This window comes from Lichenostomus cassidix, chromosome 29 (genome assembly GCF_008360975.1).
Source record: "Lichenostomus cassidix isolate B80296 chromosome 29, HeHo_3.0, whole genome shotgun sequence".
NCBI classification, from domain to species: Eukaryota; Metazoa; Chordata; class Aves; order Passeriformes; family Meliphagidae; genus Lichenostomus; species Lichenostomus cassidix.
Genome location: NC_139509.1, coordinates 2,211,227 through 2,239,161, shown reverse-complemented (window position 1 = coordinate 2,239,161; position 27,935 = coordinate 2,211,227). Strand labels below are relative to the sequence as shown.

Sequence of the window (27,935 nt, the reverse complement as noted above, 5' to 3'; positions counted from 1 at the left end):
AACCTTGGGTGGTTCTCAGCTTCCTTTCTCCTTCCTGAATTCCCAAATCCTCTGGACTTTGTTGGTCTCACAGATCAATTAACCAAGTTCCTTCACCCTGGGTGGTGGTAAAAGCTCTGGGTGGTTCTCAGCTGCCTTTTTCCTTCCCCAGATCCTCTGGACTTAGTTGGTCTCACAGATCAAAGAACCAAATTCTGTCACCCTGGTGGCAATAAAAGCTCTGGGTAGTTCTTAGTTACCTTTTTCTCTTCCTGAATCCCCAGATCTTCTGGATTTTGTTGCTATCACAGATCCATGAACCAAATTCTTTCACCCTGGGAAAGAATTGACAGGAGCTTTGGGTGCTTCTTAGTTGCCTTTTTCCCCTCCTGAATTCCCAAATCCTCTGGGCTTCATTGCTCCCTGAGACTGAGGAACCAAATTCCTTCTCCCTGGATGGTGACAGGAGCCCCGGGTGGCTCTCAGCTGCCTTTTCCCATCCCAAATCCCCAAATCATCTGGATTCTGTTGGTCCCACAGATCAATTAACCAAATTCCTTCACCCTGGGTAGCTCTCACTTGCTTTTTTCCCATCCCAAATCCCCAAATCCTCTGGATTCTGTTGGTCCCACAGATCAATTAACCAAATTCCTTTACCCTGGTTGGTGACACCACTCTGGGTGGTTCTCAGCTTCCTTTCTCCTTCCTGAATCCCCAAATCCTCTGGCCATTGTTGATCCCTGAGCCCAGTGAACCACATTCCTCCACTCTGGATGGTGCTCAGGAGCCTTTTTCCCATCCCAAATCCCCAAATCCCACGGATGCTGTCCCTCCCCAGATCGACGAGCCCAATTCCTTCGGGAACACCGCCCTGCACATCGCCTGCTACATGGGGCAGGACGCCGTGGCCAACGAGCTGGTGAACGTGGGGGCCAACGTGAACCAGCCCAACGAGAAGGGCTTCACCCCCCTGCACTTTGCTGCCGTCTCCACCAACGGGGCTCTGTGCCTGGAGATCCTCGTCAACAACGGCGCCGACGTCAACTTCCAGGTGGGGATTGGTGGGGTTGGGCTTGGGGGGCTGGGGAGGGGGATGGGGTGTCCTTGAGCCCTTCTCTGTCTCTCATTCCTTCTCCGTCTCTCCGTTTTCTCCATCTCACCCTTTTCTTCATCTCTCCCTTTTCTCCCATTCCTTCTCCATCATCCCATTCCTCCTCTCCATCTCTCCCATCCTTCCTCTCCACCTTTCCCATTCCTTCTCTCTCTTATATTTGTTCTATCTCTCCAATTCGTCCTCTCTTCCATTCCTTTTCTGCATCTCTCCCTTTTCTTCATCTCTCCCTTTTCTCCCATTCCTTCTCATCTCTCCCATTCCTCCTCTCCATTTCTGCCATTCTTTCTCTCTCTCCCGTTCATTCTCTCCATCTCTCCCTTTTCTGCATCTCTCCCATCCTTCCTCTCCATGTCTCCCATTCCTCCTCTCCACCTCTCCCATTCCTTCTCTCTCTCCTATTCCTCCTCTCTCTCTTCCATTCCTTTTCTCTATCTCTCCCATTCATTCTCTCCATCTCTCCCTTTTCTGTATCTTTCCTATCCTTCCCCTCCATCTCTCCAATTCCTTCTCTCCCCCTCTCCCATCCCTTCTCTCTCCAATTCCTTCTCTCCTTTTCTCCCATTCCTTCTCTCCATCTCTCCCTTTTCTCCGTCTCTCCCATCCTTTTCCTCTATCTCTCCCATCCTTTCTCTCTCTCTCCCATTCCTTCTCTCCATTTTTCGCTTTTCTCCATCTCTCCCAACCTTTCCCTCCACCTCTCCCATTCCTTCTCTCTCATATGCATTCTCTCCCTCTCTCCCATCCTTTCCCTCCCTCTCTCCCTTTTCCCTCTCTCTCCCATTCCTTCTCTCCATCTTTCCCATCCTCTCTCCCTCTCTCCCATTCTTCTTTTTTTCCCATTCCTCCTCTCCATGTCTCCCATCCTTTCTCTCCCTCTCTCCCTTTTCTCTCTCCCATTCCTCCTCTCCATCTCTCCCATTCATTCCCTCCATCTCTCCCATTCCTTCTCTCCATCTCTCCCTTTTCTCTCTCTCTCCCATTCCTCCTGTCCCTCTCTCCCATCCCTCTCCCATTTTTCCCATTTTTCTGCAGAGCAAGGAAGGGAAGAGCCCCCTGCACATGGCCGCGATCCACGGACGGTTCACACGCTCGCAGATCCTCATCCAGAACGGTCAGTGGGGCTCTCCTGCCTCATCCCAACCTTTTTATTGTGCTTCCAAGACCTCCTGGCATCGCAGGGAGGGCGTTAAGACTTCCCCAGTCATCACCCAAACTCCCTGAGTGGTTTTTGTTGTGCTCTCAGGGAGCCTTAAAGGGCAGCAAAGTGCAGCCCAGGGAGCTGAAATTCCAGCCAGGTCATTCCCAGTTCCATTCCAGTGAAAGACAATACTCCTGACAGATGCCTCAGGGCTCAGCAGAGCCCTCCAGGAGGGAAAAAATCCACCTCACAGAGCTGGTTTTGGTTCTCCTGGAATTCTGGATGGGCTGGAGGTGTCCCTGATGCCTTAGCCAGGCTTACCTGAAACAGAGGTTAGGAAGAAAAAGCAGAGAAATTCATTAAAGGCCTTTAGGTACATTCAGGGCAAAAAAAAATGGACCCTGAGTCATGAGATCTTCACATTTTATAAGTTCTGTCTAATCCTCCAATCACACCCTCAGGTGATGATGTCAACCCCAAGCCTTTTCCCCTCAATTTGCTGTTATTTCCATATTTTGGGGCTCTGAGGCACCAAAAGTATCCTTAGATTTCCACTCAGGGGAATTGTTTCGTCTGAAATGCTGGGAACAGAGATTTTTAGCATTTTATCAGAAGCACAGAACTACACCAAAGAAGAACAGAAGCTAAAAATCCCTAATGCATCACATTAAAATCAGGATGCAGCACTGGAATTTTGTAAAAATTCCTCTCTGTGCCCTTGCAGGCAGTGAGATCGACTGCGCTGACAAGTACGGCAATACTCCCCTCCACGTTGCTGCTAGATACGGCCACGAGCTGCTAATTAGTACTTTGATGACGAATGGTGCTGACACTGCAAGGTGAGGCTTTTCCCCCTTTCCTGGGCTGCTGTGGGATTGTGGAATTGGGGTGGGAAAACCTCTGAGTCCAACCTGATTTTCATCCCCACGGCTCTGAGTGCTGCCAGGGGTGGGGAATCCAAACCTCCCTGGGTAGTTCCCAATCCTGACAGCTTTTTCCATGAGGAAATTTTCCCTAATTTTTAATATAAATCTGCTCTGGAGGTTTGTTCCCTGAATCCCCAAATCCTGTGGACTTTGTTGAGCTCGAGGAACCAAATTCCTTTTCCCTGGTGGTGACAGGAGCTCTGGGTGGTGACAGAAACCCTGGGTGGTGACAGGAGCTCTGGGTGGTTCTCAGCTGCTTCTCCCTTCCTGAATCCCCAAATCCTCTGGATTCTGTTGGTCCAACAGATCAATTAACCAAATTCCTTCATCCTGGATTGCAGTAAAAGCTCTGGGTGGTTCTCAGTTGCTGTTTTCTCAAAAATTCAAACTTGATTCCCCAAATCCTGTGGACTTTTTTCATCCCCAAGATCAATGAACCAAATTCCTTCACTCTGGGTGCTGACAGGAGTCTTTTTTCTTCCTGAATCCCCAAATTCTCTGGAATTTATTGGTCCCACAGATCAATTAACCAAATTCCGTCACCCTGTGTGCTGACAGGAGCTCTGGGTGGTTCTCAGTTGCCTTTTTCCATCCTGAATCCCCAAATCCTGTGGATTCTGTTGGTCCCACAGATCAATTAACCAAATTCTGTCACCCTGGGTGGCATTAAAAGCTCAATTGATTCAGTTCCCTCTCATCCTGTTGTTCCCTGAGCAGATCCCAACCCTCCACCCTCCTGCAGGGAGTTGTGAAGAGTGAAGAACTCCCCCCTGAACCTCCTTTTCTCCATGCTGAGCCCCTCCAGCTCCCTCAGGACTTCCCCAGACCCTTTTCCTAGTTCTGCAGCCCCCACAGAACCCCTGACCCCCCAAATTCCTTTTTTCCAGGCGTGGGATCCACGACATGTTCCCTCTGCACTTAGCTGTTCTCTTCGGATTCTCAGACTGTTGTCGCAAGCTACTTTCCTCAGGTGATTGTCCCCAACCCCTCCCCGTGCCAGGCGACCCTGGGTGACCCCTAGGGACATCAGGGTGACCTCCTGTCCCTTCTGCCACCCCGCAGGTCAGTTGTACAGCATCGTGTCCTCGCTGAGCAACGAGCACGTGCTGTCCGCAGGCTTCGACATCAACACTCCTGACAACCTGGGGAGGACTTGTCTCCACGCTGCTGCTTCTGGAGGGTGAGGGGGATTTGGGGGTCCTGGGGGGTGGTCCTGGCTCTCAGGGAGGGCAGGGACCTGATTGGAGCAGGAATGGAAACTCCTCACACTGCCAAAGTGACAGAGACAGGGGCAAAAAGGCAGAAATCCTGGAGGTTTTTTTGTCTCTCCTTAATTTTCTGATTGTTAGGGAGCTCTGGGAGTTCCCAGATGGGGATTTGGGGACCCTGGGTGATGATCCTGGCTCTCAGGGAGGGCAGGGACCTGATTGGAGCAGGAATTTGTGGATCTGATAGAGGAACAGGGACAGGGACACAGGAACCCTGGAAGATTGTTGTCACAAAGGCAGAAATTCTCAAACTTTTTTGTCTTTCCATAATTTTCTGATTGTTTGGGAGCTCTGGGGGTTCCCAGCTCTGAAAGAGAACAGGGACCTGACTGGGACCTGACGGGAGCAGGAATGGAAACTCCTCACGCTGCCAAAGTGACAGACAGGGGCAAAAAGGCAGAAATCGTCAAACTTTTTTCATCTCTCTGTAATTATCTGATTGTCTAGGAGCTCTAGGATTTCCCAGATGGAGAGCTGGGGACCTTGGGTGATGTTCCTGGTTCTCAGGGAGGGCAGGGACCTGATCAGAGTAGAAATGGAAACTCCTTGCTCTGCCAAAGCGATGGGGATAGGGGCAAAAAGTCAGAAATCCTCAAACCTTTTTGTCTTTCCATAATTATCTGATTGTTTGGGAGCTCTGGGAATTTGGAACTCTGAGGGAGAGCAGAGATCTGATCAGAGCAGCAATCTGTGGCTCTGCTGGAGTGACAGAGACACAGAAATCCTGGAGGTTTTTTTGTCTCTTCATAATTTTCTGATTGTTTGGGAGCTCTGGGAATACCCAGCTCTGAGGGAGACCAGATCAGAGCAGGAATTTGTGGATCTGATTCAGGGACAAGGACACAGGAATTCTTTTTTTTGTCTTTCCATAATTTTCTGATTGTTTGGGAACTCTGGGAATTCCCAAATGGGGACCTGGATACCCTGAATGCTGTTCCTGGCTCTGACAGAGGGACAGGGACTCAGGAATCCTTTTTTTTAATTTCTCCATAATTATCTAATTGTTTTGGAGCTCTGAAAGCATTCCTGATGTTTTTCTGTGCCTAACTCCCCTCTCCTCTCCTGCAGGAACGTTGAATGTCTTAATTTGCTGTTGAGCAGCGGTGCTGACTTGAGGAGGAGAGATAAATTCGGGAGGTGAGTGTCCTGCAGGACTGGCAGGGGAATTCTTCCACCTTGGAACACCTTTAACAGCATCCCAGAATATCCATGAGGGTGGAAAAGCCCTAAAAGTGATCCAGAAAGGATCAGCAGGTTGGAAAATCCAACCTAAAAGGATCCAAAAAGGATCATCAGGTTGGAAAAGACAACCAGAAAGGATCCAAAAAGGATCCCTGAGGTTGGAAAAGCCCCAAAAATTGGAAAATCCAACAAAAAAGGATCCAAGGAGGATCATCAGGTCCAACTTGTGATAGGACATTCATCCCAGAATCCCTGAGGTTGGAAAATCCAACCTAAAAGGATCCAAGAAGGATCCCTGAGGTTGGAAAAGCCCCAAAAAGGGTCCAAGAAGCATCATCAGGTTGGAAAAACCCCAGAAATTGATCCAAGGAAGATCCTGAGGTTGGAAAAGCCAAAAACATTATCCAAGAAGGATCATCAGGTCCAACCTGGGATGGGACATTCATCCCAGAATCCCTGAGGTTGGAAAATCCAACCAGAATGGATCCAAGGAGGATCATCAGGTTGGAAAAACCCCAAAAATTGATCCAAGGAGGATCATCAGGTTGGAAAAGCCAACCTAAAAGGTTCCAAGGAAGATTCCTCCTGGAGTCCTTGGCTGTCCCTCGATGTCCCCTCTGCCCCCAGGGTGCATCTCTGGCTTCAGCCCTGCTGGACACAGGGGTTGTGGTCACCTCTGTGGTCACTCCTATTCCAGATGTTCCTCCAGCTGTGCTGATCCCATTTATCCTCTCCCCCTTTCCATGAGGAAATTCCTCCTGGAGTCCTTGGCTGTCCCCAGATGTCCCCTCTGTCCCCAGGGCTCTCTGGCCCCACTGGACACATCTCCAGGGGGGTTGTGGTCACTCCTGTGGTCACTCCCCATTCCAGATGTTCCTCCAGCTGTGCTGATCCCATTTATCTTCTCCCTTTTCCCATATTGAATACCTCTTTCCATGGTGAAATTCCTCCTCCTGGAGTCCTTGGCTGTCCCCAGCTGTCCCCTCTGCTGGACACAGGGGTTGTGGTCACTGCTGTGGTCACTCCCCATTCCAGATGTTCCCCAAGCTGTGCTGACCCCGTTTTCCCTCCTCTCCCCTCTGCAGGACTCCTCTGCACTACGCGGCGGCCAACGGCAGCTACCAGTGCACGGTGACACTGGTGACAGCAGGAGCCACTGTCAACGAGGCTGACGGCAAAGGCTGCACCGCCCTGCACTACGCGGCTGCCTCGGACACCTACCGCAGGTGGGACACTGCTGTGCCCTCGGGTGACACTGCTGTGCCCTGGGGTGACACTGCTGTGCCCTGCGGTGACACTGCTGTGCCCTGCGGTGACACTGCTGTAACATGGGGTGACACTGCTGTAACATGGGGTGACACTGCTGTGCCCTGCGGTGACACTGCTGTCCCCTGGGGTGACACTGCTGCAACATGGGGTGACTCTGCTGTGCCCTGGGGGGTGACACTGCTGCAACATGGGGTGACTCTGCTGTGCCCTGGGGGGTGACACTGCTGTCCCCTGGGGGGTGACACTGCTGTCCCCTGGGGGGTGACACTGCTGTCCCATGGGGTGACACTGCTGTCCCCATGGGTGCTGGGGGTGACACTGCTGTTCCCGTGGCAGTGACACTGCTGTCCCATGGGGTGGCACTGCTGTACCCTGGGGGTGGCACTGCTGTCCCCATGGGTACTGAGGGGTGACACTGCTGTCCCCATGCCACCTCCTGGGTTCTGCGGGCCTCTGGTGGCACCAGGGATTACACTGCTGTCCCTGTGGGTCCTGAGGGGCCTGGGGTGACACTCGGGGTGACACTGCTGTCCCCAGGGGTGCTGAGAGGCCCTGGGGGTGACACTGCTGTCCCCATGGCAGTGACACTGCTGTCCCCATGGGGGTGGCACTGCTGTCCCCATGCCACCTCCTGCTGCTCAGGGTGGGATTGTCACCAACCTGAGAGGCTCTGGTGGCCCTGGGGGGTGACACTGCTGTCCCCATGGCTCCTGAGTGGCTCTGGTGCCCCTGGGGGTGACACTGCCATCCCCACGCCACCTCCCTCCGCTCGGGGTGTCACTGTCACCCCCTGAGGTCACCGTGTCACCTTGCAGAGCAGAGACTCATTCAGGATCCAACCACGACAGCGACGAGGAGCCCCTGAAGGAGTCGAGGCTCAAGGAGGCATTTTTGTGAGTGATCCTCACCGATTTGGGGTTTCCCTCTTCCTGGTTTTTTGGGAATTCCTCTCTCCGGAGCCTCGGGGAGAGAAAACATTTCCTGATGTCATTCCTGAGGCAAAGCTGACCCTGAATTCATGGGATCCACGCTCTGGGGGGAGTCAGGCACCTGAGCTGGGATAAATTGGGGTTTCCTATAAACTTTCCACCCTTTTCTGGATAAATTTGGGGTTTCCCTACAAACTTTTCCCCCTTGTCCTTCATGTCCTGAATAAATTTGGGCTTCCCTACTTACTTTTCTCCCTTTTCCTTCATGTCCTTAATAAATTTGTGTTTTCTTACTAACTTTCCACCCTTTTCCGGATAAATTTGGGGTTTCCCTGTAAACTTTTCTCCCTTTTCCTTCATTTCCCTACAAACTTTCCCCTCTTTTCCTTCATGTCCTGAACAAATTTGGGGTTTCCTACAAACTTTCCACCCTTTTCTGGATAAATTTGGGTTTCCCTATAAACTTTTCACCCTTTTCCTTCATGTCCTGAATAAATTTGTGTTTTGTTACTAACTTTCCACCCTTTTCTGGATAAATTTGGGGTTTCCGTACAAATTTTTCTCCCTTTTCCTTCATCTCCCTACAAACTTATTCCCCTTTTCCTTCATGTCCTGAATAAATTTGGGTTTTCCTACTAACTTTCCACCCTTTTCTGGATAAATTTGGGTTTCCCTATAAGCTTTTCCCCCTTTTCCTTCATCTCCCAGATAAATTGGGGTTTCTCTAGAAACTTTCCACCCTTTTCCTTCATCTCCCTACAAACTTTCCACCCTTTTCTGGATGAATTTGGGCTTCCCTACAAACTTTACCCACTTTTCCTTAATCTCCCTATAAACTTTTCCCCCTTTTCCTTCATTTCCTGGATGAGCTGGGGCTTCCCTACAAACATTTCCCCCTTTAACTTCTTGTCTAGGATAAATGTGGGACTTTCCTACAAACTTTTCCCCCTTTTCCTTGATCTCCCTACAAACGTTTTCCCCTTTTCCTTTATCTCCTTGATAAATTTGGACTTCCCTACCAACTTTTCCCCCTTTTCCTTCATCCCCTACAAACTTTTCCCCTTTTTCCTTCATCTCTAGGATAAATTTGGGCTTCCCTACAAACTTTTCACCCTTTTGGGGTTTCCCTACACCTTTCCACCCTTTTCCTTCATCTCCCTACAAACTTTTCCCCCTTTTCCTACATCTCCCAGATAAACTGGGGCTTCCCTACAAACTTTCCACCCTTTTCTGGATAAATTGGTTCTTCCCTACCAACTTTTCCCCTTTTCCATCATTTCCCTACAAACTTTTCCCCTTTTTCCTTCATCTCTAGGGTAAATTGGGGCTTCCCTACAAACTTTTCCCCCTTTTTCTTCATCTCCCTACAAACTTTTCCCACTTTTCCTTCATCTCCATACAAACTTCCCCCCCTTTCCCAGATAAATTTGCTTCTTCCCTACCAACTTTTGCCCCTTTTTCTCATCTCCTGCTGGTTGCAGCTGTTTGGAGTTCCTGCTGGACAACGGTGCTGACCCTTCCCTGCGGGACAAGCAGGGCTACACTGCTGTCCACTACGCTGCTGCCTACGGCAACAGGCAGAACCTCGAGCTGGTGAGTCAGCCCAGCTTCGCCTTTGCCGGGGAAAACTCGAGGGTGGAATGGAATGAAACTCGAGATGGTTTTAGGGTTGGTTGTGGATGAGTTATGGATCGTTGTGGATCGGTTCTGGATTTGTTGTGGATCAGTTATTCATCAGTTAGGGATCCATTCTGGATCTGTTATGGATCAGTTATTGATCAGTTCTAGATCTGTTTATGGATCAGGTAGGGATCAGGTAGGGATCAATTATGGATCAGTTATGGATCCATTCTAGATTTGTTTATGGATCCATTCTGGATCTGTTTATGGATCAGTTATGGATCTGGATCAGTTCTCAATCAGTTCTGGATCTGTTATGGATCTGCTATGGATCAGTCATGGATCCATTCTGGATCAGTTATTCATCAGTTATTGATCAGTTCTGGATCTGTTTATGGATCTGTTTATGGATCAGTAATGGATCCATTCTGGATCTGTTACAGATCTGTTATTGATCTGTTCTGGATCAGTTATGGATCTGGATCAGTTCTCAATCAGTTCTGGATCTGTTTATGGATCTGTTATGGATCTGCTATGGATCAGTCATGGATCCATTCTGGATCAGTTACGGATCTGCTATGGATCCATTCTGGATCTGTTTATGGATCTGTTATGGATCTGCTGTGGATCAGTCATGGATCCATTCTGGATCAGTTACAGATCTGCTGTGGATCCATTCTGGATCAGTTATTGGTCAGTTATTGATCAGTTCTGGATCTGTTTATGGATCTGTTATGGATCAGTCATGGATCCATTCTGGATCTGTTACAGATCTGTTATTGATCTGTTCTGGATCAGTTATGGATCTGCTATGGATCCATTTTGGATCAGTTCTCCATCAGTTCTGGATCTGTTATTGATCAGTTATTAATCAGTCATTGATCCATTCTGGATCAGTTATGGATCCTTTCTGGATCTGTTCTGGATCAGTTATGGATCGGTCATTGATCCATTCTGGATCTGTTATTGATCCATTCTGGATCTGTGTATGGATCTGTTATGGATCAGTCATGGATCCATTCTGGATTGGTTACAGATCTGCTATGGATCCATTCTGGATCTGTTATTGATCAGTTCTGGATCTGTTTATGGATCAGTTCTGGATCACATATGGATCAGTCATGGATCCATTCTGGATCTGTTATGGATCAATACTGGATCTGTTCTGGATCAGTTATGGATCTGCTATGGATCCATTCTGGATCAGTTATGGATGAGTTATTGATCAGTTCTGGATCAGTTTATGGTCAGTCCTGGATCTGTTATGGATCAGTCATGAATCAGTCATTGATCCATTCTGGATCTGTTATGGATCAGTTATAGATCTGCTATGGATCCCTTCTGGATCAGTTATGGATCAGTTCTCACTCAGTTCTGGATCTGTTTATGGATCAGTTCTGGATCAGTCACGGATCTGTTATGGATCAGCTATGGATCCATTCTGGATCTGTTATTGATCAGTTATTGATCTGTTCTGGATCGGTTATGGAGCAGTTCCCAATCAATTCTGGATCAATTGTGGATCTAGTCTGGATCAGTTATGGATCAGTTATTGATCCATTCTGGATCCATTCTGGATCTGTTATTGATCAGTTATTGATCCATTCTGGATATGTTATGGATCTCTTATTGATCAGTTATCGATCCATTCTGGATTGGTTATTGATCAGTTATGGATCCATTCTGGATCCATTCTGGATCCATTCTGGATTGGTTATTGGTAAGTTATGGATCAGTCATGGATCAGTCATGGATCCATTCTGGATATGTTATAGATCAGTCATGGGCCCATTCTGGATCAGTTACGGATCAGTTCTCAGTTAGTTCTGGATCTGTTCATGGATCAGTTCTGGATCAGCTATGGATCTGTTCTGGGTCTGTTCTGGATCAGTTATTGATCAATTCATGATCCATTTATGGATCTGTTATGGATCTGCTATGGATCAGTCATGGATCCATTCTGGCTCTGTTATGGATCTGCTATAGATCCATTCTGGATCTGTAATTGGTCAGTTATGGATCAGATATAGATCAGTCATGGATCCATTCTGGATCTGTTATTGATCAGTTATGGATCAGTTCTCAATCAGTTCTGGATCTGTTACGAATCCATTTAGGGATCAGTTATGGATCTGCTGTGGATCAGTTCTCAATCAGTTCTGGATCAGTTCTCCATCAGTTCTGGATCAGTTCTCGATCAGTTATGGATCAGTTATTGATCAGTTATTGATCAGTTATGGATCAGTTATTGATCATTTCTGTTGCCGTTGCAGCTCCTGGAAATGTCTTTTAACTGCCTGGAGGATGTGGAAAGCACCATTCCAGTCAGCCCTTTGCACTTAGCTGTGAGTCCTGGGGGGTCCTGGACATTTTTGGGTGCTTGGGGAGCACTTTGGGTGCCTGGGGGACACTTCTGGGTGCCTGGGGGTGACATTTCTGGGTCCATGAGGGGAACATTTCTTGGTATCTGAGAAGAACATTTCTGGGTTCCTGAGGAGAACATTTTTGTGTCCATGAGGAGAACATTTCTGGGTCCGTGAGGTGAACATTTCTGGGTGTCTGAGGGGAATATTTGGTGCCTGAGGGGAACATTTCTGTGTGCATGAGGGGAACATTTCTGGATCTATGTGGGGAACATTTCTGGTTACCTAAGGGGAACATTTCTGGGTGCTTGAGGAGAGTATTTCTGGGTACCTGAGAAGAATATTTGGTACCTCAGGGGAACATTTCTGCGTCCATGAAGAGAACATTTCTAGATTCCTGAAGGGAACATTTCCGAGTGCCTGAGGGGGACACTTTGTGTTTCTGGGGGGACATTTCTGTGTACCTAAGGAGACATTTCTGATTGCCTGAGGACAACATTTCTGGGTTTCTGGGGGAACATTTCTGTGTTCCTGAGCAGAACATTTCTGAATTCCTGGCTGCCACCTCCTCCTCCAACCTCTCCCGCCCTGTCCCCCATCCCCAGGCCTACAATGGTCACTGTGAAGCCCTCAAGACCCTCGCTGAGACCCTGGTGAACCTGGACGTTCGGGACCACAAGGGCCGCACGGCGCTCTACCTGGCCACGGAGCGCGGCTCCACCGAGTGCGTGGAGGTGCTCACCAGCCACGGCGCCTCCGCCCTGGTCAAGGAGAGGAAGAGGAAGTGGACTCCTCTCCACGCTGCAGGTGACCAGAAGGGACGGGGGATGGAGTGTGGTGGAGGCAGGGGTGCTGGCTTGGTTGGTTGGGATGAGCTCCTTGCTGTGGTTTTGGGGTTTCTGACTCGTTTTCCTTGTCCCTCTTTTCCTTGTCCCTCTTTGCCTCATCCTTCTTTACCTCATCCCTCTTTTCCCTCTTTCCCTCATATCTCTTTTCCCCATCCTTCTTTTTCTCTTTTCCTCATCCCTCTTAACCCCATCCCTCTTTTCCTTGTCCCTCTTTTCCTCACCTCTCTTCTTCCCATCCTTTTCCTCTTTTCCTCATCCCTCTTTTCCTCACACCTCTTTCCCTCTTTTCCTGCTCTCTTTTCCTCATCCCACTTTTCCCCATCTCTCTTTTCCCGGTCCCTCTTGCCCTCATTCCTCTTTTCCTGCTTCCTCTTTTCCTCTTTTCCCCATCCCCCTTTTCTTCAATTCTCTTTTCCCCATCCCTCTTTCTCTCATTCCTCTTTTCATCTTTTCTTCACCCCACTTTTCCTTGTCTCTCTTTTCCTCACCCCTCTTTTTCTGGTCCCTCTTTTTCTTGTCCTTCTTCTCCCAATCCCTCTTTTCCCCATCCCTCTTTTCCTGCTCTCTTCCTCACCCTCTTTTCCCCATCCCTCTTATTCCTCTTTTCCTTATCTCTCTTTTCCTGGTCTCTCTTCTCTCCATCCCTCTTTCCCTCTTTTCCTTACCCATCTTTTCCTGGTCCCTCTTTTCCCTTTTTCCCTCTTTTCCCTCTTTTCCCTCTTTTCCCTCTTTTTTTTCCCTCTTTCCCCTCTTTTCCCTCTTTTCCCTCTTTTCCCTCTTTTCCCTCTTTTCCCTCTTTTCCCTCTTTTCCCTCTTTTCCCTCTTTTCCCTCTTTTCCCTCTTTCTTTTCCCTCTTTTCCCTCTTTCTTTTCCCCTTTTCCCCATTCCTCTTTTCCTGCTCTCTCTTTTCCCCATCCCTCTTTTCTCTCATCCCTCTTTTCCTCACGCTTTTCCCTCTCCCTGTGTCCAGCTGCCAACGGGAACACAGATTCCCTGCACCTCCTGATCGACAGCGGGGAGCGGGCAGACATCACCGACGTCATGGACATCCACGGCCAGTGAGTGTCCCCTGGGGTGTCCCCTCCCTCGGGGTGTCCCCTCCATCGGGGTGTCCCCTCGGGGTCACCCACCAAAGCCACTCTGCCACCCTGGACAGGGGAGGAAAATATAAAAAAGCTTCATGAGTTGAGATTGTGACTGAGAGATCTCTCGTCAAATTCCGTCAGGCTGGAATTAGGGATGTTAATTTAATTTATTGGATTTATTACTGACAAAATCACGGCAGGATAATGAGAAGTGAAATAAGACTTTAAAATCACCTTCTCACCCCATTCTGCACGTGATTCCATCTGGGTGAAAACTTTTCATTTTCTGCTTAAAAATCACACCCTAGAGGTGTCACCACCATTCCCAATTGTCCCTCATCACCATTCCTGATTTTCCCTCACCACCATTCCCAGTTGTCCCTCACCATTCCCAATTGTCCCTCGTCACCATTCCTGGTTGTCCCATCTCTGCTGGACACAGGGAAATCTTCCAGCAGCTTCTCACAGAATCTCCCCCTATTCCCAAAATTTGGCCCCACAAACCCACCACATCCAGAAGCTGGGGAGACAGGAATATCCAAACTTTTCCAAGTTTTCCTGCTCCTTTTCTGATTGTCCCTCACCATTCCCAATTGTCCCTCACCATTCCCAATTCTTCCATCTCTGCTGGACACAGGGAGATCTTCCAGCAGCTCCTCACAGAATCTCCCCCATTCCCAAAATTTGGCCCCACAAACCCACTGCATCCAGAAGCTGGGGGGACTGGGAATATCCAAACTTTCTCTGGAGCTGGGGAGACAGGGAATATCCAAACTTTTCCATGTTTTCCTGCTCCTTTTCTGATTGTCCCTCATCATTCCTAATGGTCCCTTGCCATTCCTAATTGTCCTTCACCATTCCCAATTATCCCTCATCACCATTCCTGATTTTCCCTCACCACCATTCCCTAATTGTCCTTCACTATTCTTAATTGTCCCTCACCATTATTCCTAATTTTCCACCACCATTCCCAATTGTCCCATCTCTGCTGGACACAGGGAAATCTTCCAGCAGCTCCTCACAGAAACTCCCCCTATTCCCAAAATTTAGCCCCACAAACCCACCACATCCAGAAGCTGGGGAGACAGGAATATCCAAACTTTTCCAAGTTTTCCTGCTCCTTTTCTGATTGTCCCTCACCATTCCCAATTGTCCCTCACCATTCCTGACTGTCCCATCTCTGCTGGACACAGGGAAATCTTCCAGCAGCTTCTCACAGAATCTCCCCCATTCCCAAAATTTGGCCCCACAAACCCACTGCATCCAGAAGCTGGGGATACAGGGAACATCCAAACTTTCTCTGGAGCTGGGGAGACAGGGAAAATCCAAACTTTTCCAAGTTTTCCTGCTCCTTTTCTGATTGTCCCTCACCATTCCCAGTTTTCCCTCACCATTCCTAATTATCCCTCACCATTCCTAATTGTCCCTTGCCATTATTCCTAGTTGTCCACCACCATTCCAAATTATCCCTCACCATTCCCAGTTGTCCCTCATCACCATTCCTGACTGTCCCATCTCTGCTGGACACAGGGAAATCTTCCAGCAGCTCCTCACAGAATCTCCCCTATTCGCAAAATTTGGCCCCACAAACCCACTGCATCCAGAAGCTGGGGATACAGGGAATATCCAAACTTTACTAGGAGCTGGGAAGACAGGGAATATCGAAACTTTTCCAAGTTTTCCTGCTCCTTTTCTGATTGTCCCTCATCATTCCTAATGGTCCCTTGCCATTCCTAATTGTCCTTCACCATTCCCAATTGTCCCTCATCACCATTCCTGATTTTCCCTCACCACCATTCCCTAATTGTCCTTCACTATTCTTAATTGTCCCTCACCATTATTCCTAATTGTCCACCACCATTCCCAATTGTCCCTCACCATTCCTGGTTGTCCCAGCTCTGCTGGACACAGGGAAATCTTCCAGCAGCTCCTCACAGAAACTCCCCCTATTCCCAAAATTTGGCCCCACAAACCCACCACATCCAGAAGCTGGGGAGACAGGAATATCCAAACTTTTCCAAGTTTTCCTGCTCCTTTTCTGATTGTCCCTCACCATGCCTAATTGTCCCTCATCACCATTCCTAATTGTCCCTCACTACCATTTCTGATTGTCCCTCACCATTCCTAATTGTCCTTCACTATTCCCAATAGTCTCTCATCACCATTCCTGATTTTCCCTCACCACCATTCCCTAATTGTCCTTCACCATTCCTAATTGTCCCTCGCCATTCCCAATTGTCCCTTGTCACCATTCCTGATTGTCCCAGCTCTGCTGGACACAGGGAAATCTTCCAGCAGCTCCTCACAGAAACTCCCCCTATCCCAAAATTTGGCCCCACAAACCCAGAGCATCCAGAAGCTGGGGATACAGGGAATATCCAAACTTTTCCAAACTTTTATCCAAAATTTATCCAAAATATCGAAACTTTTCCTGCTCCTTTCGCCCCCCCAGGACCCCACTGATGCTGGCCATCATGAATGGCCACGTGGACTGTGTCCACCTCCTGCTGGAGAAAGGATCCACGGCTGATGCTGCGGACAAGAGGGGCAGAACTGCTCTGCACCGAGGGGTGAGTGTCCCAAAATTCCTGCTCCACCTCCCTGGGGAGGGCTGGAGTCTGAATTTTAAAGGATTAATTATTAATTCTTCCGTTTTCCATCCGTTGGGGAAAAAAAAATGTGGGAAATGTGCTGTGAAATGGCTCTGAGGGTGGGGATGCCTTGATGGGTTTGCCTGAAATGGAGGACTGACAAGGCAAAGAGAATGAAAAACAGTTAAATTTATTGAAAACCCTTCAGGTGCATTTAGGGTTTGCCTGAAACAGAGGCTAAGCAAAGTTAAGACAATAAAAAACAGTTAAATTTACTGAAGGGACTTCAAGGTGCATTTAGGGTTTACCTAAAACAGAGACTAAGCAAAGTTAAGAGAAAGTTGAAGTTATTTTGGATAAAATTGTTTTATCTAAAAATGCTAATGGGAACAGGAGCTTTGGCACTCTGTATGGAGTACAGAGTTACACACTAAAATTACAGATTCACAAAATAAATAGAAGTTTTGGGTGGTTCTCAGCTGCTTTTTCCCTTCCTGAATCCCCAAATCCTCCAGAGTTTGTTGATCCCACAGATCAGTTAACCAAATTGCTTTGCCCTGGGTGGTGCTAAAAGCTCTGGATGGTTCTCAGTTGCCTTGTTCCCCAAAAATTTGAACTTGATTCCCCAAATTCCATGGTCTTTGTTGCTCCCTGAGATCAATTAACCAAATTCCTTCATCCTGGGTGGTGACAGGAGCTCTGGGAGGTTCTGGGAGGTTCTCAGCCGCTTTTTCCCTTCCTGAATCCCCAAATCACCTGAAATTTGTTGATCCTTGAGATAGAGGAACCCAGTTCCAGGATCTCTGGGTGACTCTCAGCTGCATTTTCCCTCCCCAAATCCCCAAATGCTCTGAGCTTCATTGATCCCTGAGATCAAAGAACCAAATCCCATGATCTCTGGCTGGTTCTCAGCCACTTTTTCCCTCCCTGACTCCCCAAATCCTCTGAAATTTGTTGATCCCCACAATCAAGGAACTCAATTCCAGGATCTCTGGGTGTTTCTCAGCCCATTTTCCCTCCCCAAATCCCCAAATCCCCTGAGTTTCATTGATCCCTTCAATCAAGGAACCCAATCCCATGATCTCTGTGTGGTTCTCAGCTCCTTTTTCCCTTCCTTCATCCTGAAATCTTCTGAAATTTGTTTATCCCCACGATCAAGGAACCCAATCCCATGATCTCTGTGTGACTCTCAGCTCGTTTTTCCCTCCCCAAATCCCCAAATCCTCTGAGCTTCATTGATCCCTGCAATCGAGGAACTAAATTCCAGGATCTATGGGTGACTCTCAGTTGCTTTTTCTCTCCCTGAATCCCTAAATCCTCTGAAATTTGTTGATCCCCACCATCGAGGAACCCAATTCCAGACTCTGGGTCACCACCCCCCCAAACCCAAATCCTCTGAGCTTCATTGATCCCCAAAAAACAAACCAACCCCACCCACCCCCCCAACCCCAAACCCACCATTGATCCCTGCAATCGAGGAACCCAATCCCATGACCTCTGGGTGTTTGTCAGCCCATTTTCCCTCCTCAAATCCCCAAATCCTCTGAGCTTCATTGATCCCTGCAATCGAGGAACTCCATCCCATGACCTCTGGGTGACTCCCCAAATCCTTTTTCCCTCCCCAAATGCCACCAGGCCGTGACAGGCTGCGAGGATTGCCTGGCTGCCCTGCTGGACCACGATGCCTTCGTTCTGTGCCGGGATTTCAAGGGCCGGACCCCGATCCACTTCGCCTCGGCCTGCGGCCACCTGGAGGTGCTTCGGACTCTGCTGCAGGCTGCCCTCTCCACTGACCCCCTGGACTCCGTGGTGGACTACAGTGGCTACTCCCCCATGCACTGGGCTTCTTACAGTGGTGAGAGCCTTTCCTCCTTGTGTGGGAAAATGCAGATTATCCTCAGCCTCCCAAAGGCACTGAGTTTTCCTGGTGAGAAGGATTTTCCTGGTGGGAAAAAGGCATTGCCTTTTTCAGCTTAGAAATGGAATTGGCTACTCCCCATACAATGGTGAGAGCCTTCCCTCCTCTGGATTTCCTGGGAAAATCCGATTATTTTTGACCTCCCAAAGGCACTGAGTTTTCCTGGTGAGAAGGATGGCATTGCCTTTTTCAGCCTAGAAATGAAATTGGCTACTTCCCCATGCTCTGGGCTTCTTAACGGTGGTGAGAACCTTTCCTCCTTGTGTGGGAAAATGCAGATTATCCTCAGCCTCCCAAAGGCACTGAGTTTTCCTGGTGAGGAGGATTTTCCTGGTGGGAAAAAGGCATTGCCTTTTTCAGCCTAGAAATGAAATTGGCAACTTCTCCGTGCACTGGGCTTCTTACAGTGGTGAGAGCCTTTCCTCCTCCTGTGGGAAAATCCAGATTATTTGTGACCTCCCAAAGGTGCTGAGTTTTCCTGGTGGGAAGGATTTTCCTGGGGAGAAGGATGGCATTGCCTTTTTCAGTTTAGAAATGAAATTGGCTATTTCCCTGTGCACTGGGCTTCTTACAGTGGTGAGAGCCTTTCCTCCTCCTGTGAGAAAATCCAAATTATTCTCAGCCTCCCAAAGGCACTGGGTTTTCCTCGTGGGAAGGATTTTCCTGGTGAGAAGGATGGTGTTGCCTTTTTCATCTTAGAAATTAAATTGGCTACTCCCCATACAATGGTGAGAGCCTTCCCTTCTCTGGATTTCCTGGGAAAATCCAGATTATCCTCAGCCTCCCAAAGGCACTGAGTTTTCCGGGTGGGAAGGATTTTCCTGGTGGGAAAAAGGCATTGCCTTTTTCAGCTTAGAAATGGAATTGGCTACTTCCCCATGCACTGGGCTTCTTAAAATGGTGAGAGCCTTCCCTCCTCTGGATTTCCTGGGAAAATCCAGATTATTTTTGACCTCCCAAAAGTGCTGAGTTTTCCTGCCTGTTTCAGCTTAGAAATGGAATTGGCTACTTCCCCATGCACTGGGCTTCTTACAGTGGTGAGAACCTTTCCTCCTCCTGTGACAAAATCCAAATTATTTTCAGCATCCCAAAGATGCTGAGTTTTCCTGGTGGGAAGGATTTTCCTGGTGGGAAGGATGGTATTGCCTTTTTCAGCCTAGAAATGAAATTGGCTATTTCCCTGTGCACTGGGCTTCTTACAGTGGTGAGAACCTTTCCTCCTCCTGTGAGAAAATCCAAATTATTTTCAGCCTCCCAAAGGCTCTGAGTTTTCCTGGTGAGAAGGATGGTGTTGCCTTTTTCAGCTTAGAAATGGAATTGGCTATTTCCCTGTGCACTGGGCTTCTTACAGTGGTGAGAACCTTTCTTCCTCTGGGAAAATCCAGATTATTTTTGACCTCCCAAAGGCACTGAGTTTTCCTGGTGGGAAGGATGGCATTGCCTTTTTCGGCTTAGAAATGAAATTTGAGATGCTTTTAGTATAGGAGGTGATAAAAAAGTGGATCAGTATTGGATTCATCCAATTGAATTTATTGAATTTATTACTGACTGGATCTTTACTGGATTCACCCAATTGAATTTATTACTGACAAAACCCTAGGGGCAATTATGGAAGAATATTCACAAAAGCCCAACCCCACAGGGGTGAATACAGTTTGATATGTTTTAGGAAATTAGCAAATTTCCTTTATTTGTGGATTTAGGAAATTCACAAATTTCCTATATTTGCGGTGATGCAATTTTGCCCCTTTTCTGGAGTCTTTCCTTTCTTGGAATTAGCTGTGCTTGTTTATGAAAATGTGAAATGAAGATGTTCTCAATTTTGGCTCCCAGAGAGAACTGAAACAGGAGAGGACTTTGTATTTCATGGAGGTTTGGAGCTTTGGAATGTGTTTGGTCTTTTTAGCTGGGGAAAACAGTAGGGAAAATATGGGGAAAATAGTAGGGGAAAGTATGGGGAAAAGAGTAGGGAAAAGTACTGGGAAGCCTAGAAATATATGAAAGAAAAAGGGAAAAAATTAAATCTGGGAGAGAGCTTTTCTCATCCTGTCAGGCTGCTGGAAAAAGGATGGAAATGGGAGCCAAAAGCCTGGCACTGAGTTTTCCTGGTGGGAAGGATGGCAGGAAACTGGGAGAGAGCTTTTCTCATCCTGTCAGGATGGAAAAAAGGGTGGAAATGGGTAAAAAACTGTTCCAGAGCAGCTTCCTGCAGGATTTGTGGGATGGCTGAGGTGGCAGCAGGAAGGGACGTCCCTGTGGGGGCTGTGAGGGCTTCGTTTTTGGGGGTAATTTGTAGTTTTTTGGGGGAATTTGTAGTTTTTTGGAGGAATTTGTAGTGTTTTGTGGGGAATTTGTAGGGTTTTTTTGGGAATTTGTCATTTTTCTGGGGGAAAATTGTAGTTGTAGCCAGGCAGGGATCGACCTCTTCTCCCAGAAAACAACAGGACAGGGGGTGGAATTTGTAGTTTTTTGTAGTTTTTTAGGGGAATTTGTGGTTTCTGGGGGGAATTTTTAGTTTTTTGGGGGAATTTGTAGGTTTTTGGGGAAAATTATAGTTATAACCAGGCAGGGATCAACTTCTTCTCCCAGAAAACAGCAGGACAGGGGGGAATCTGTAGTTTTTTGGGGGAATTTGTGTTTTTTGGGGGGAGTTGGTAGTTTTTTGGGGAGGAATTTGTAGTTTTTTGGGGTAAAATTGTAGTTGTAAGCAGGCAGAAAACAACAGGATGAGGAAATGACCTCAAATTACACCAGGAGAGGTTCAGGTTGGACATCAGGAGGGATTTTTCCATGGAAAAAGTTGTCAGGCTTTGGAATTTCCCAAGGAGGTTTGGAATCTCCACTCCTGGAGGTGTCTGGAGAACTCCTGGGGTTGCTGGGGGAATTCATGCTGGAGAAAAGGAGACTTTGAGAAAAGGAATTTGTCATTTTTTTGGGGGAAATTGTAGTTACAGCCAGGCAGGGATTGACCTCTTCTCCCAGGAAACAACAAGACAGGGGGTAATTTGTAGTTTTTTGAAGTTTTTTTGGGGGAATTTGTGGTTTTTTGTGGTAAAATTATAGTTGTAACCAGGCAGGGATCAACTTCTTCTCCCAGAAAACAACAGGACAGGGGGGAATTTGTAGTTTTTTGGGGGAATTTGTGTTTTCTGGGGGGAGTTGGTAGTTTTTTGGGGAGGAATTTGTAGTTTTTTGGGGTAAAACTATAGTTGTAACCAGGCAGAAAACAACAGGATGAGGAAATGACCTCAAATTACACCAGGAGAGGTTCAGGTTGGACATCAGGAGGAATTTTTCCCTGGAAAAGGTTGTCAGTTTTTGGAATTTCCCAGTTTTTGGAGTCCCCATCCCTGGAACTATCCAAGGAATTCCTGGCTGTGGCACTCAGAGGTCAATCCCAGCTCGGATTCCATCAGGGATTTTGGGATTTTGCACTTTTCCATCCTCAGGGATTTTGGGATTCTGAGGTGCTTTCAGTCCCTCCCAGCCCCACAACCCCATTTCTGACCTCTGCTGTCCCTCTGTCCTCAGGGCACGAAGATTGTCTTGAATTGTTACTTGAACACAACCCGTTTGCGTACCTAGAAGGAAACCCTTTTACTCCATTGCACTGTGCAGTGTAAGTCAGGCTCTTTGGGGTTTGGGAGACTTTATGGGGTTTGGGACACCTTTTTGGGGTTTGGGACACTTTATGGGGTTTGGGAGACTTTTTGGGGTTTGGGACATCTTTTGCAGATTGGGACACCTTTTGGGGTTTGGGACAATTTTGGGGTTTGGGACAATTTTGGGGTTTGGGACACTTTTGGCGTTTGGGACAATTTTGGGGTTTGGGACATTGTTTGGGGTTTGGGACACTGTTTGGGGTTTGGGACATTGTTTGGGGTTTGGGACACTTTTTGGGGTTTGGGACACTTTTGGGGTTTAGGGCACCTTCTGGGATTTGGGACACCTTTTGGAGTTTGAGATAATTTTGGGGTTTGGGGCACTTTTAGGGCTTGGGACAGTTTTTGGGGTTCGGGACACTGTTTGCAGTTTGGGACACCTTTCTGGGTTTGGGACACTGTTTGGGGTTTGAGACACCTTTTGGGGTCTGGGACACTTTATGGGGTTTGGGACACCTTTTGGGGTTTGGGACACCTTTTGGAGTTTGGGATAATTTTGGGGTTTGGGACAAAGTTTGGGGTTTGGGACACTTTTGGGGTTTGGGAGACCGTTTGGAGTGTCCCTATAGCAGAAGAGGGATGAGCAGAGTTGTTGTCTGACTCGTTTGTCAACACCCATTTGGGTTATTAATTGAATTAACTGGATTTATTACTGAATGAGAAGTAAAATAATACTTTAAAAATGGCTTCCCCTCAACCATATGTGTTATTAATTGAATTAATTTGATTTATTACTGAATGAAAAGCAAAATAAGACTGTAAAAACAGCTTCTCCCCACCCAGATGGGTTATTAATTGAATTTATTGGATTTATTACTGACAAAATCACAGCAGGATAATGAGAAGTTAAATAATACATTAAAAACAGCTTCCCCCACTCCTCCCCAGCTCTTCCTTCTCCCTCCCAGCAGCACAGGGAGAAGGAAATGGGATTTGTGATCAGTTCATCCCACATTGTTCCTGCTGCTACCCAGATGGATTAAAAAATTCATTTTTTTACCCCAAAACCACTCCCAGGCATCCCAAGGGATGTGCTGCTCTCACCCCAGAGCTGCTGTCGCTGCCCTAATTCCCGTTTTCACCCCAAATCTGCAGAATTAACAACCAGGACGGCACTGCTGAAATGCTGGTGGAAGCATTAGGTGCCAAGATTGTTAATAGCAGAGATGCCAAAGGAAGGTGAGCGTGGCTTTGTCCCCTCCCTGTCACCCTGGCTGTGGCCTTGTCACCTCTGGCTGTGTCCTCATCCTTTCCCTGTCACTGTGGCTGTGGCCTTGTCACCCCTGGGTGTGTCCTCATCTTTTCCCTCTCACCCTGGCTGTGTCCTCGTCCTTTCCCTGTCACTGTGGCTGTGGCCTTGTCACCCCTGGGTGTGTCCTCATCCCCTGCCTGTCACCTCTGGCTGTGTCCTCATCCTTTCCCTGTCACCCTGCTTTGGCCTTGTCCTGTCCCTGTCACCCCTGCTATGCCCTTGTCCCCTCCCTGTCACCTCTGGCTGTGTCCTCATCCCCTCCCTGCCACCCTGGCTGTGGCCTTGTCACCCCTGGCTGTGTCCTCATCCTTTCCCTGTCACCCCTGGCTGTGTCCTCATCCCCTCCCTGTCACTCTGGCTGTGCCCTTGTCCCCTCCCTGTCACCCTGCTTTGGCCTTGTGCTGTCCCTGTCACCCCTGGCTGTGTCCTCATCCCCTCCCTGTCACCCTGGCCGTGTCCTTGTCACCCCTGCCTGTGTCCTCATCCCCTCCCTGTCACCCCAGCTGTCCCTCCCACACTGTCCCCATCGGGATGGGCACTGTCCCCTCCTCCTGACGCCCCTTTTGTCCCCCAGGACACCCCTTCACGCTGCTGCCTTCGCAGACAACGTCCATGGTTTACAGCTGCTCCTGCGCCACCAGGCCGAGGTGGACACAGCGGACAAGCTGGGCAGGACCCCCCTCATGGTGGCTTCAGAGAACGGGCACACGGCAGCAGTGGGTGGGTGGCCTCAGGGGACATTGCCAGGCCCTGGTGGCTTTTTCTCAGTGGTTCCTCAAGCCTCGGATCCTGCGGGGACAGAGCTCCTGGTGGGCACAGGGGACATTGCCAGGCTTCTCCTCAGAGGTTCCCAGAGCCTTGGATCCTGTGGGGACAGAGCTGTCCCCACTCCTGGTGGACACAGGGGACAGTGCCAGGCTCTGGTGGCTTCTCCTCAGTGGAGAGATCCAAGGACCCCATGGGGACAGAGTTGTCCCCGTTCCTCACAGGCACCTGGGGACACTACCAGGCTCTGGTGGCTTCTTTTCAGAGGTTCCCTGAGCCTCAGATCCTCTGGGGACAGAGCTGGGATCCTCATGGGCGTGTGGGGACATTGCCAGGCTCTGGTGGCTTTTCTTCAGAGGTTCCTCAAATCTTGGATCCCATGGGGACAGAGTTGTCCCCATTCCTCATGGGCATGTGGGGACATTGCCAGGCTTTAGTGGCTTCTCAGCACCTCCCAGAGCCTCACATCCTCTGGGGACAGAGCTGTCCCTGCTCCTCACAGACACAGGGGACATTGCCAGGCTCTGGTGGCTTCTCCTCAGTAGTTCCTCGAGTCTCAGATCCTCTGGGGACAGAGCTGTCCCCACTCCTGGCAGGCACAGGGGACATTGCCAGACTTTAGTGGCTTCTCAGCAGTTCCCAGAGCCTTGAATCCCATGGGGACAAAGCTGTCCCCACTCCTGGTGGGCACAGGGGACATTGCCAGGCTCTGGTGGCTTCTCAGAGGTTCCTGGAGTCTTGGATCCCATGGGGACAGAGTTGTCCCCATTCCTCATGGGCATGTGGGGACATTGCTAGGCTCTGGTGGCTTCTCAGCACCTTCCAGAGCCTCAGATCCTCTGGGGACAGAGCTGTCCCCACTCCTGGCAGGCACAGGGGACATTGCCAGGCTTTAGTGGCTTCTCAGCAGTTCCCACAACCTTGAATCCCATGGGGACAGAGCTGTCCCCTCTCCTGGTGGGCACAGGGGACACCACCAGGCTCTGGTGGCATCTCCTCAGTGTCCCCTCTTGTCCTTGCAGAGTTCCTGCTGTTCCAAGCAAAAGCAAATATTACTGTGCTGGATGTCAACAAGAACACAGCTCTTCACCTGGCCTGCAGCAAGGTAGGGACAGCTGGGGTGGCATTGTCACCATGTCACCCTCGTGTCACCCTGGGGGGTGGCATTGTCACCGTGTCACCCTCATGTCACCCTGGGGGGGGGTTGGCTGGGATTTTGGGGTGAAATTCCTCCCTGGATGGATTTCCCAGAGGATTCCCACCCCTGGCAGTGTCCCAGCCCTGTGACAGTGGGAGGTGACCCTGCCATGGCATGGGGTGACAGTGGGGTCACCTTTATGGTCCCTCAATCCCAAACCATTCCAGGATTCCAGGAGGGGAAAACCTGGAGGGCAGCAGCCCTAAAGTGCCCCATGGGAGGAGGACAGGTTTGGGAACAATCCCATATCCCAGAGAACCCAATCCTGCTGGGATCTGACCTTTTCCTGAAATCCCAATCCTGCCCTAAACCCTCTGCTCTCCCCCCTAGGGCCATGAAAAGTTTGCCTGGTTGATCCTGGGGGAATCCCAATCCCACATCCCATATCCCAGAGAACCCAATCCCACTGGGATCAGGCCTCTCCCTGAAATCCCAATCCTGCCCTAAACCCTCTGCTCTCCCCCACAGGGCCATGAAAAGGGTTCCTTGTTGATCCTGAGAGAAACCCAAGACCTTGGCCTTATCCCATATCCCAAATCCTGCCCTAAACCCCTCACTCTCCTCCCCAGAGCCATGAAAAGTGTTCTTTGTTGATCCTGAGGGAATCCCAAGACCTTGGCCTTATCCCATATCCCAGAAAACCCAATCCCACTGGGATCAGACCTTTCCCTGAAATCCCAATCCTACCCTAAACCCCAAATTTTCCCCCATAGGGCCATGAAAAGTGTGCCTTGTTGATCCTGGGGGAAACCCAAGACCTTGGCCTTATCAATGCAAGTAACAGTGCTCTGCAGATGTGAGTATTGGGGTATGGGGGAAAAATCGGGAAAAATCGGGAAAAATTGGAAAAAATGGGAATGGGCCTGGAGCAGCCAGGCCTGGCCTTGGATTCACTCAAAATGTTGCTTTTTTGGTGGTGGGAATAGGAGGGAGATGGAGTTAAAAAGGGGGGAAAGGGTATTACCTCAGTATTTTGTAACAGGATATTTTATAGGATATTTTAGGTATTTGGTAATTTTATAATAGGATATTTTATAGGATATTTTAAGTATTTAGTTATTTTGTAATAGGATATTTTATAGAGTGTTTTAGGTATTTTATAATTTTATAATAGGATATTTTATAGGATGTTGTAAGTATTTTGTAATAGGTATTTTGTAATTTTATGATAGGGTATTTGATAGGATATTTTAGGTGTTTTATAATTTTGTAATAGGATATTTGGTAGGATATTTTAAGTATTTTATAATAGGTATTTTACTATAATAGGATATTTTATGGGGTGTTTTAGGTATTTGGTAATAGGTGTTTTATAATTTTATAATTATAAAATTATTGAAATTATTGAAATTATATAATTATTAATGTTAAATAATATATAAAATACAATGTTTTAATGCATTACATATTAATTATTTTATTATTATTTAACTTCATTATAAATTATTGTGATTATATAATTATTTTATAGTTATAAAATTATAAGATATAAAATATATATGGGATTCTGGGATGGGATCATGGGAGTCTGGGATTTTGGGATTCTGAGATTCTGGGATCCTGCGATTTTGGGATTCTGGGATTTTGGGATCCTGGGATTCTGAGATTCTGGGATGAGATCCTGGGATTTTGGGATCCTGGGATTCTGAGATTCAGGGATGGGATCCTGAGATTCTGAGATTCTGGGATGAGATCCTGGGATTCTGGGATCCTTGGATTTTGGGATTCTGGGATCCTTGGATTTTGGGATTCTGGGATTCTGGGATCCTGGGATTTTGGGATTTTGGGATCCTGGGATCCCAGAACCGACCCCTGTTCCCCTCCCCAGGCCGCTGCACATCGCGGCACGGAACGGCCTGGCCTCGGTGGTGCAGGCTCTGCTCAGCCGAGGAGCCACCGTGCTGGCTGTGGATGAAGAAGGTGAGTATTCCTGGGAAAAAACTGGAATTTCAGCATTCCCAAAAAGTGCCCAGAGCCTGGGAAACTCAGGATTTCCACATCTTTCCCACGGCTCCGCTCGGTGGGCAGGGAGCACCTGGAATTCCCTGGAAAAGGATTCCCACCTGGCATTCCCTGGAAAAACATTCCCACCTGGAATTCCCTGGAAAAGGATTCCCACCTGGCATTCCCTGGAAAAACATTCCCACCTGGCATTCCCTGGAAAAACATTCTCAGTGATTCTGGAAATGTGGTTTTTCCCTCCCTGTGGTGCTCCCATGGGCATGGGGTTGGAATGGGATGAGCTTTAAAATCCTTCCCAGCCCCAACCATTCCATGATTCTGTGTTTCCTCCCAATTATCCCAGGCTGGAGCAGCAATTCCTGCATTCCCACCTGTTTATTTCCATGGAATCCCGGAGGAGTTTGGGTTGGAAGTGACTTTTAAAGGTCATTTTCCTTCCCTGAGGGCTCCAGGAGAGCTGGGGAGGGATTTTGGACAAGGAGTGACAGCACCAGGGGTGGAAAAGTCTGGGTTAGGTGGGATTTGGGAAGAAATTCCTCCCTGTGAGGATGGTGAGGCCCTGGAATGGATTTCCCAGAGGATTTCCCAGCCCTGGAAGTGGAAATTGGGATCATGGAAGGTGTCCCTACCCATGGCAGGAGTAGGATGGGATGATCTTTAGGATCTCTGCAAACCCAAAATATTCCACCATTCCATGCTGGAAGGGAGGGATGGACAACCTTCAGGACCCTTCCAGCCCCACCCCATCCCATGATCCCACAGTCCATAGGATTGCCCACCTGTGGAAATGCCCCAGGCCAGGTTGGGATCATGGAAGATGTCCTTATCCACGGCAGGAGTGGGATGAGATGATCTTTAGGATCTCT

General features: G+C 48.4%; 1 protein-coding gene across 2 annotated transcripts in view; it reads left to right on the top strand.

Annotated features, from left to right (window-relative positions):
- ANKRD52 (ankyrin repeat domain 52) overlaps positions 1-27,935 on the top strand; it is a 41,111-nt gene that overhangs the window by 12,429 nt on the left and 747 nt on the right. The window contains exons 8-27 of one of the 2 annotated variants that reach the window (XM_085040940.1): positions 818-1,030; positions 2,126-2,204; positions 2,956-3,070; positions 4,045-4,127; positions 4,220-4,337; positions 5,494-5,562; positions 6,693-6,833; positions 7,692-7,769; positions 9,287-9,398; positions 11,699-11,770; positions 12,394-12,595; positions 13,607-13,694; positions 16,174-16,291; positions 17,948-18,167; positions 21,762-21,849; positions 22,988-23,071; positions 23,719-23,864; positions 24,932-25,014; positions 25,821-25,903; positions 26,936-27,027. In XM_085040940.1, the coding sequence (XP_084897066.1) occupies positions 818-1,030; positions 2,126-2,204; positions 2,956-3,070; positions 4,045-4,127; positions 4,220-4,337; positions 5,494-5,562; positions 6,693-6,833; positions 7,692-7,769; positions 9,287-9,398; positions 11,699-11,770; positions 12,394-12,595; positions 13,607-13,694; positions 16,174-16,291; positions 17,948-18,167; positions 21,762-21,849; positions 22,988-23,071; positions 23,719-23,864; positions 24,932-25,014; positions 25,821-25,903; positions 26,936-27,027 (2,284 nt within the window). Of the gene's footprint in view, positions 1-817; positions 1,031-2,125; positions 2,205-2,955; positions 3,071-4,044; positions 4,128-4,219; positions 4,338-5,493; positions 5,563-6,692; positions 6,834-7,691; positions 7,770-9,286; positions 9,399-11,698; positions 11,771-12,393; positions 12,596-13,606; positions 13,695-16,173; positions 16,292-17,947; positions 18,168-21,761; positions 21,850-22,987; positions 23,072-23,718; positions 23,865-24,931; positions 25,015-25,575; positions 25,722-25,820; positions 25,904-26,935; positions 27,028-27,935 lie in introns of those variants that run through there. The other variant, XM_085040941.1, reaches the window with a different exon arrangement.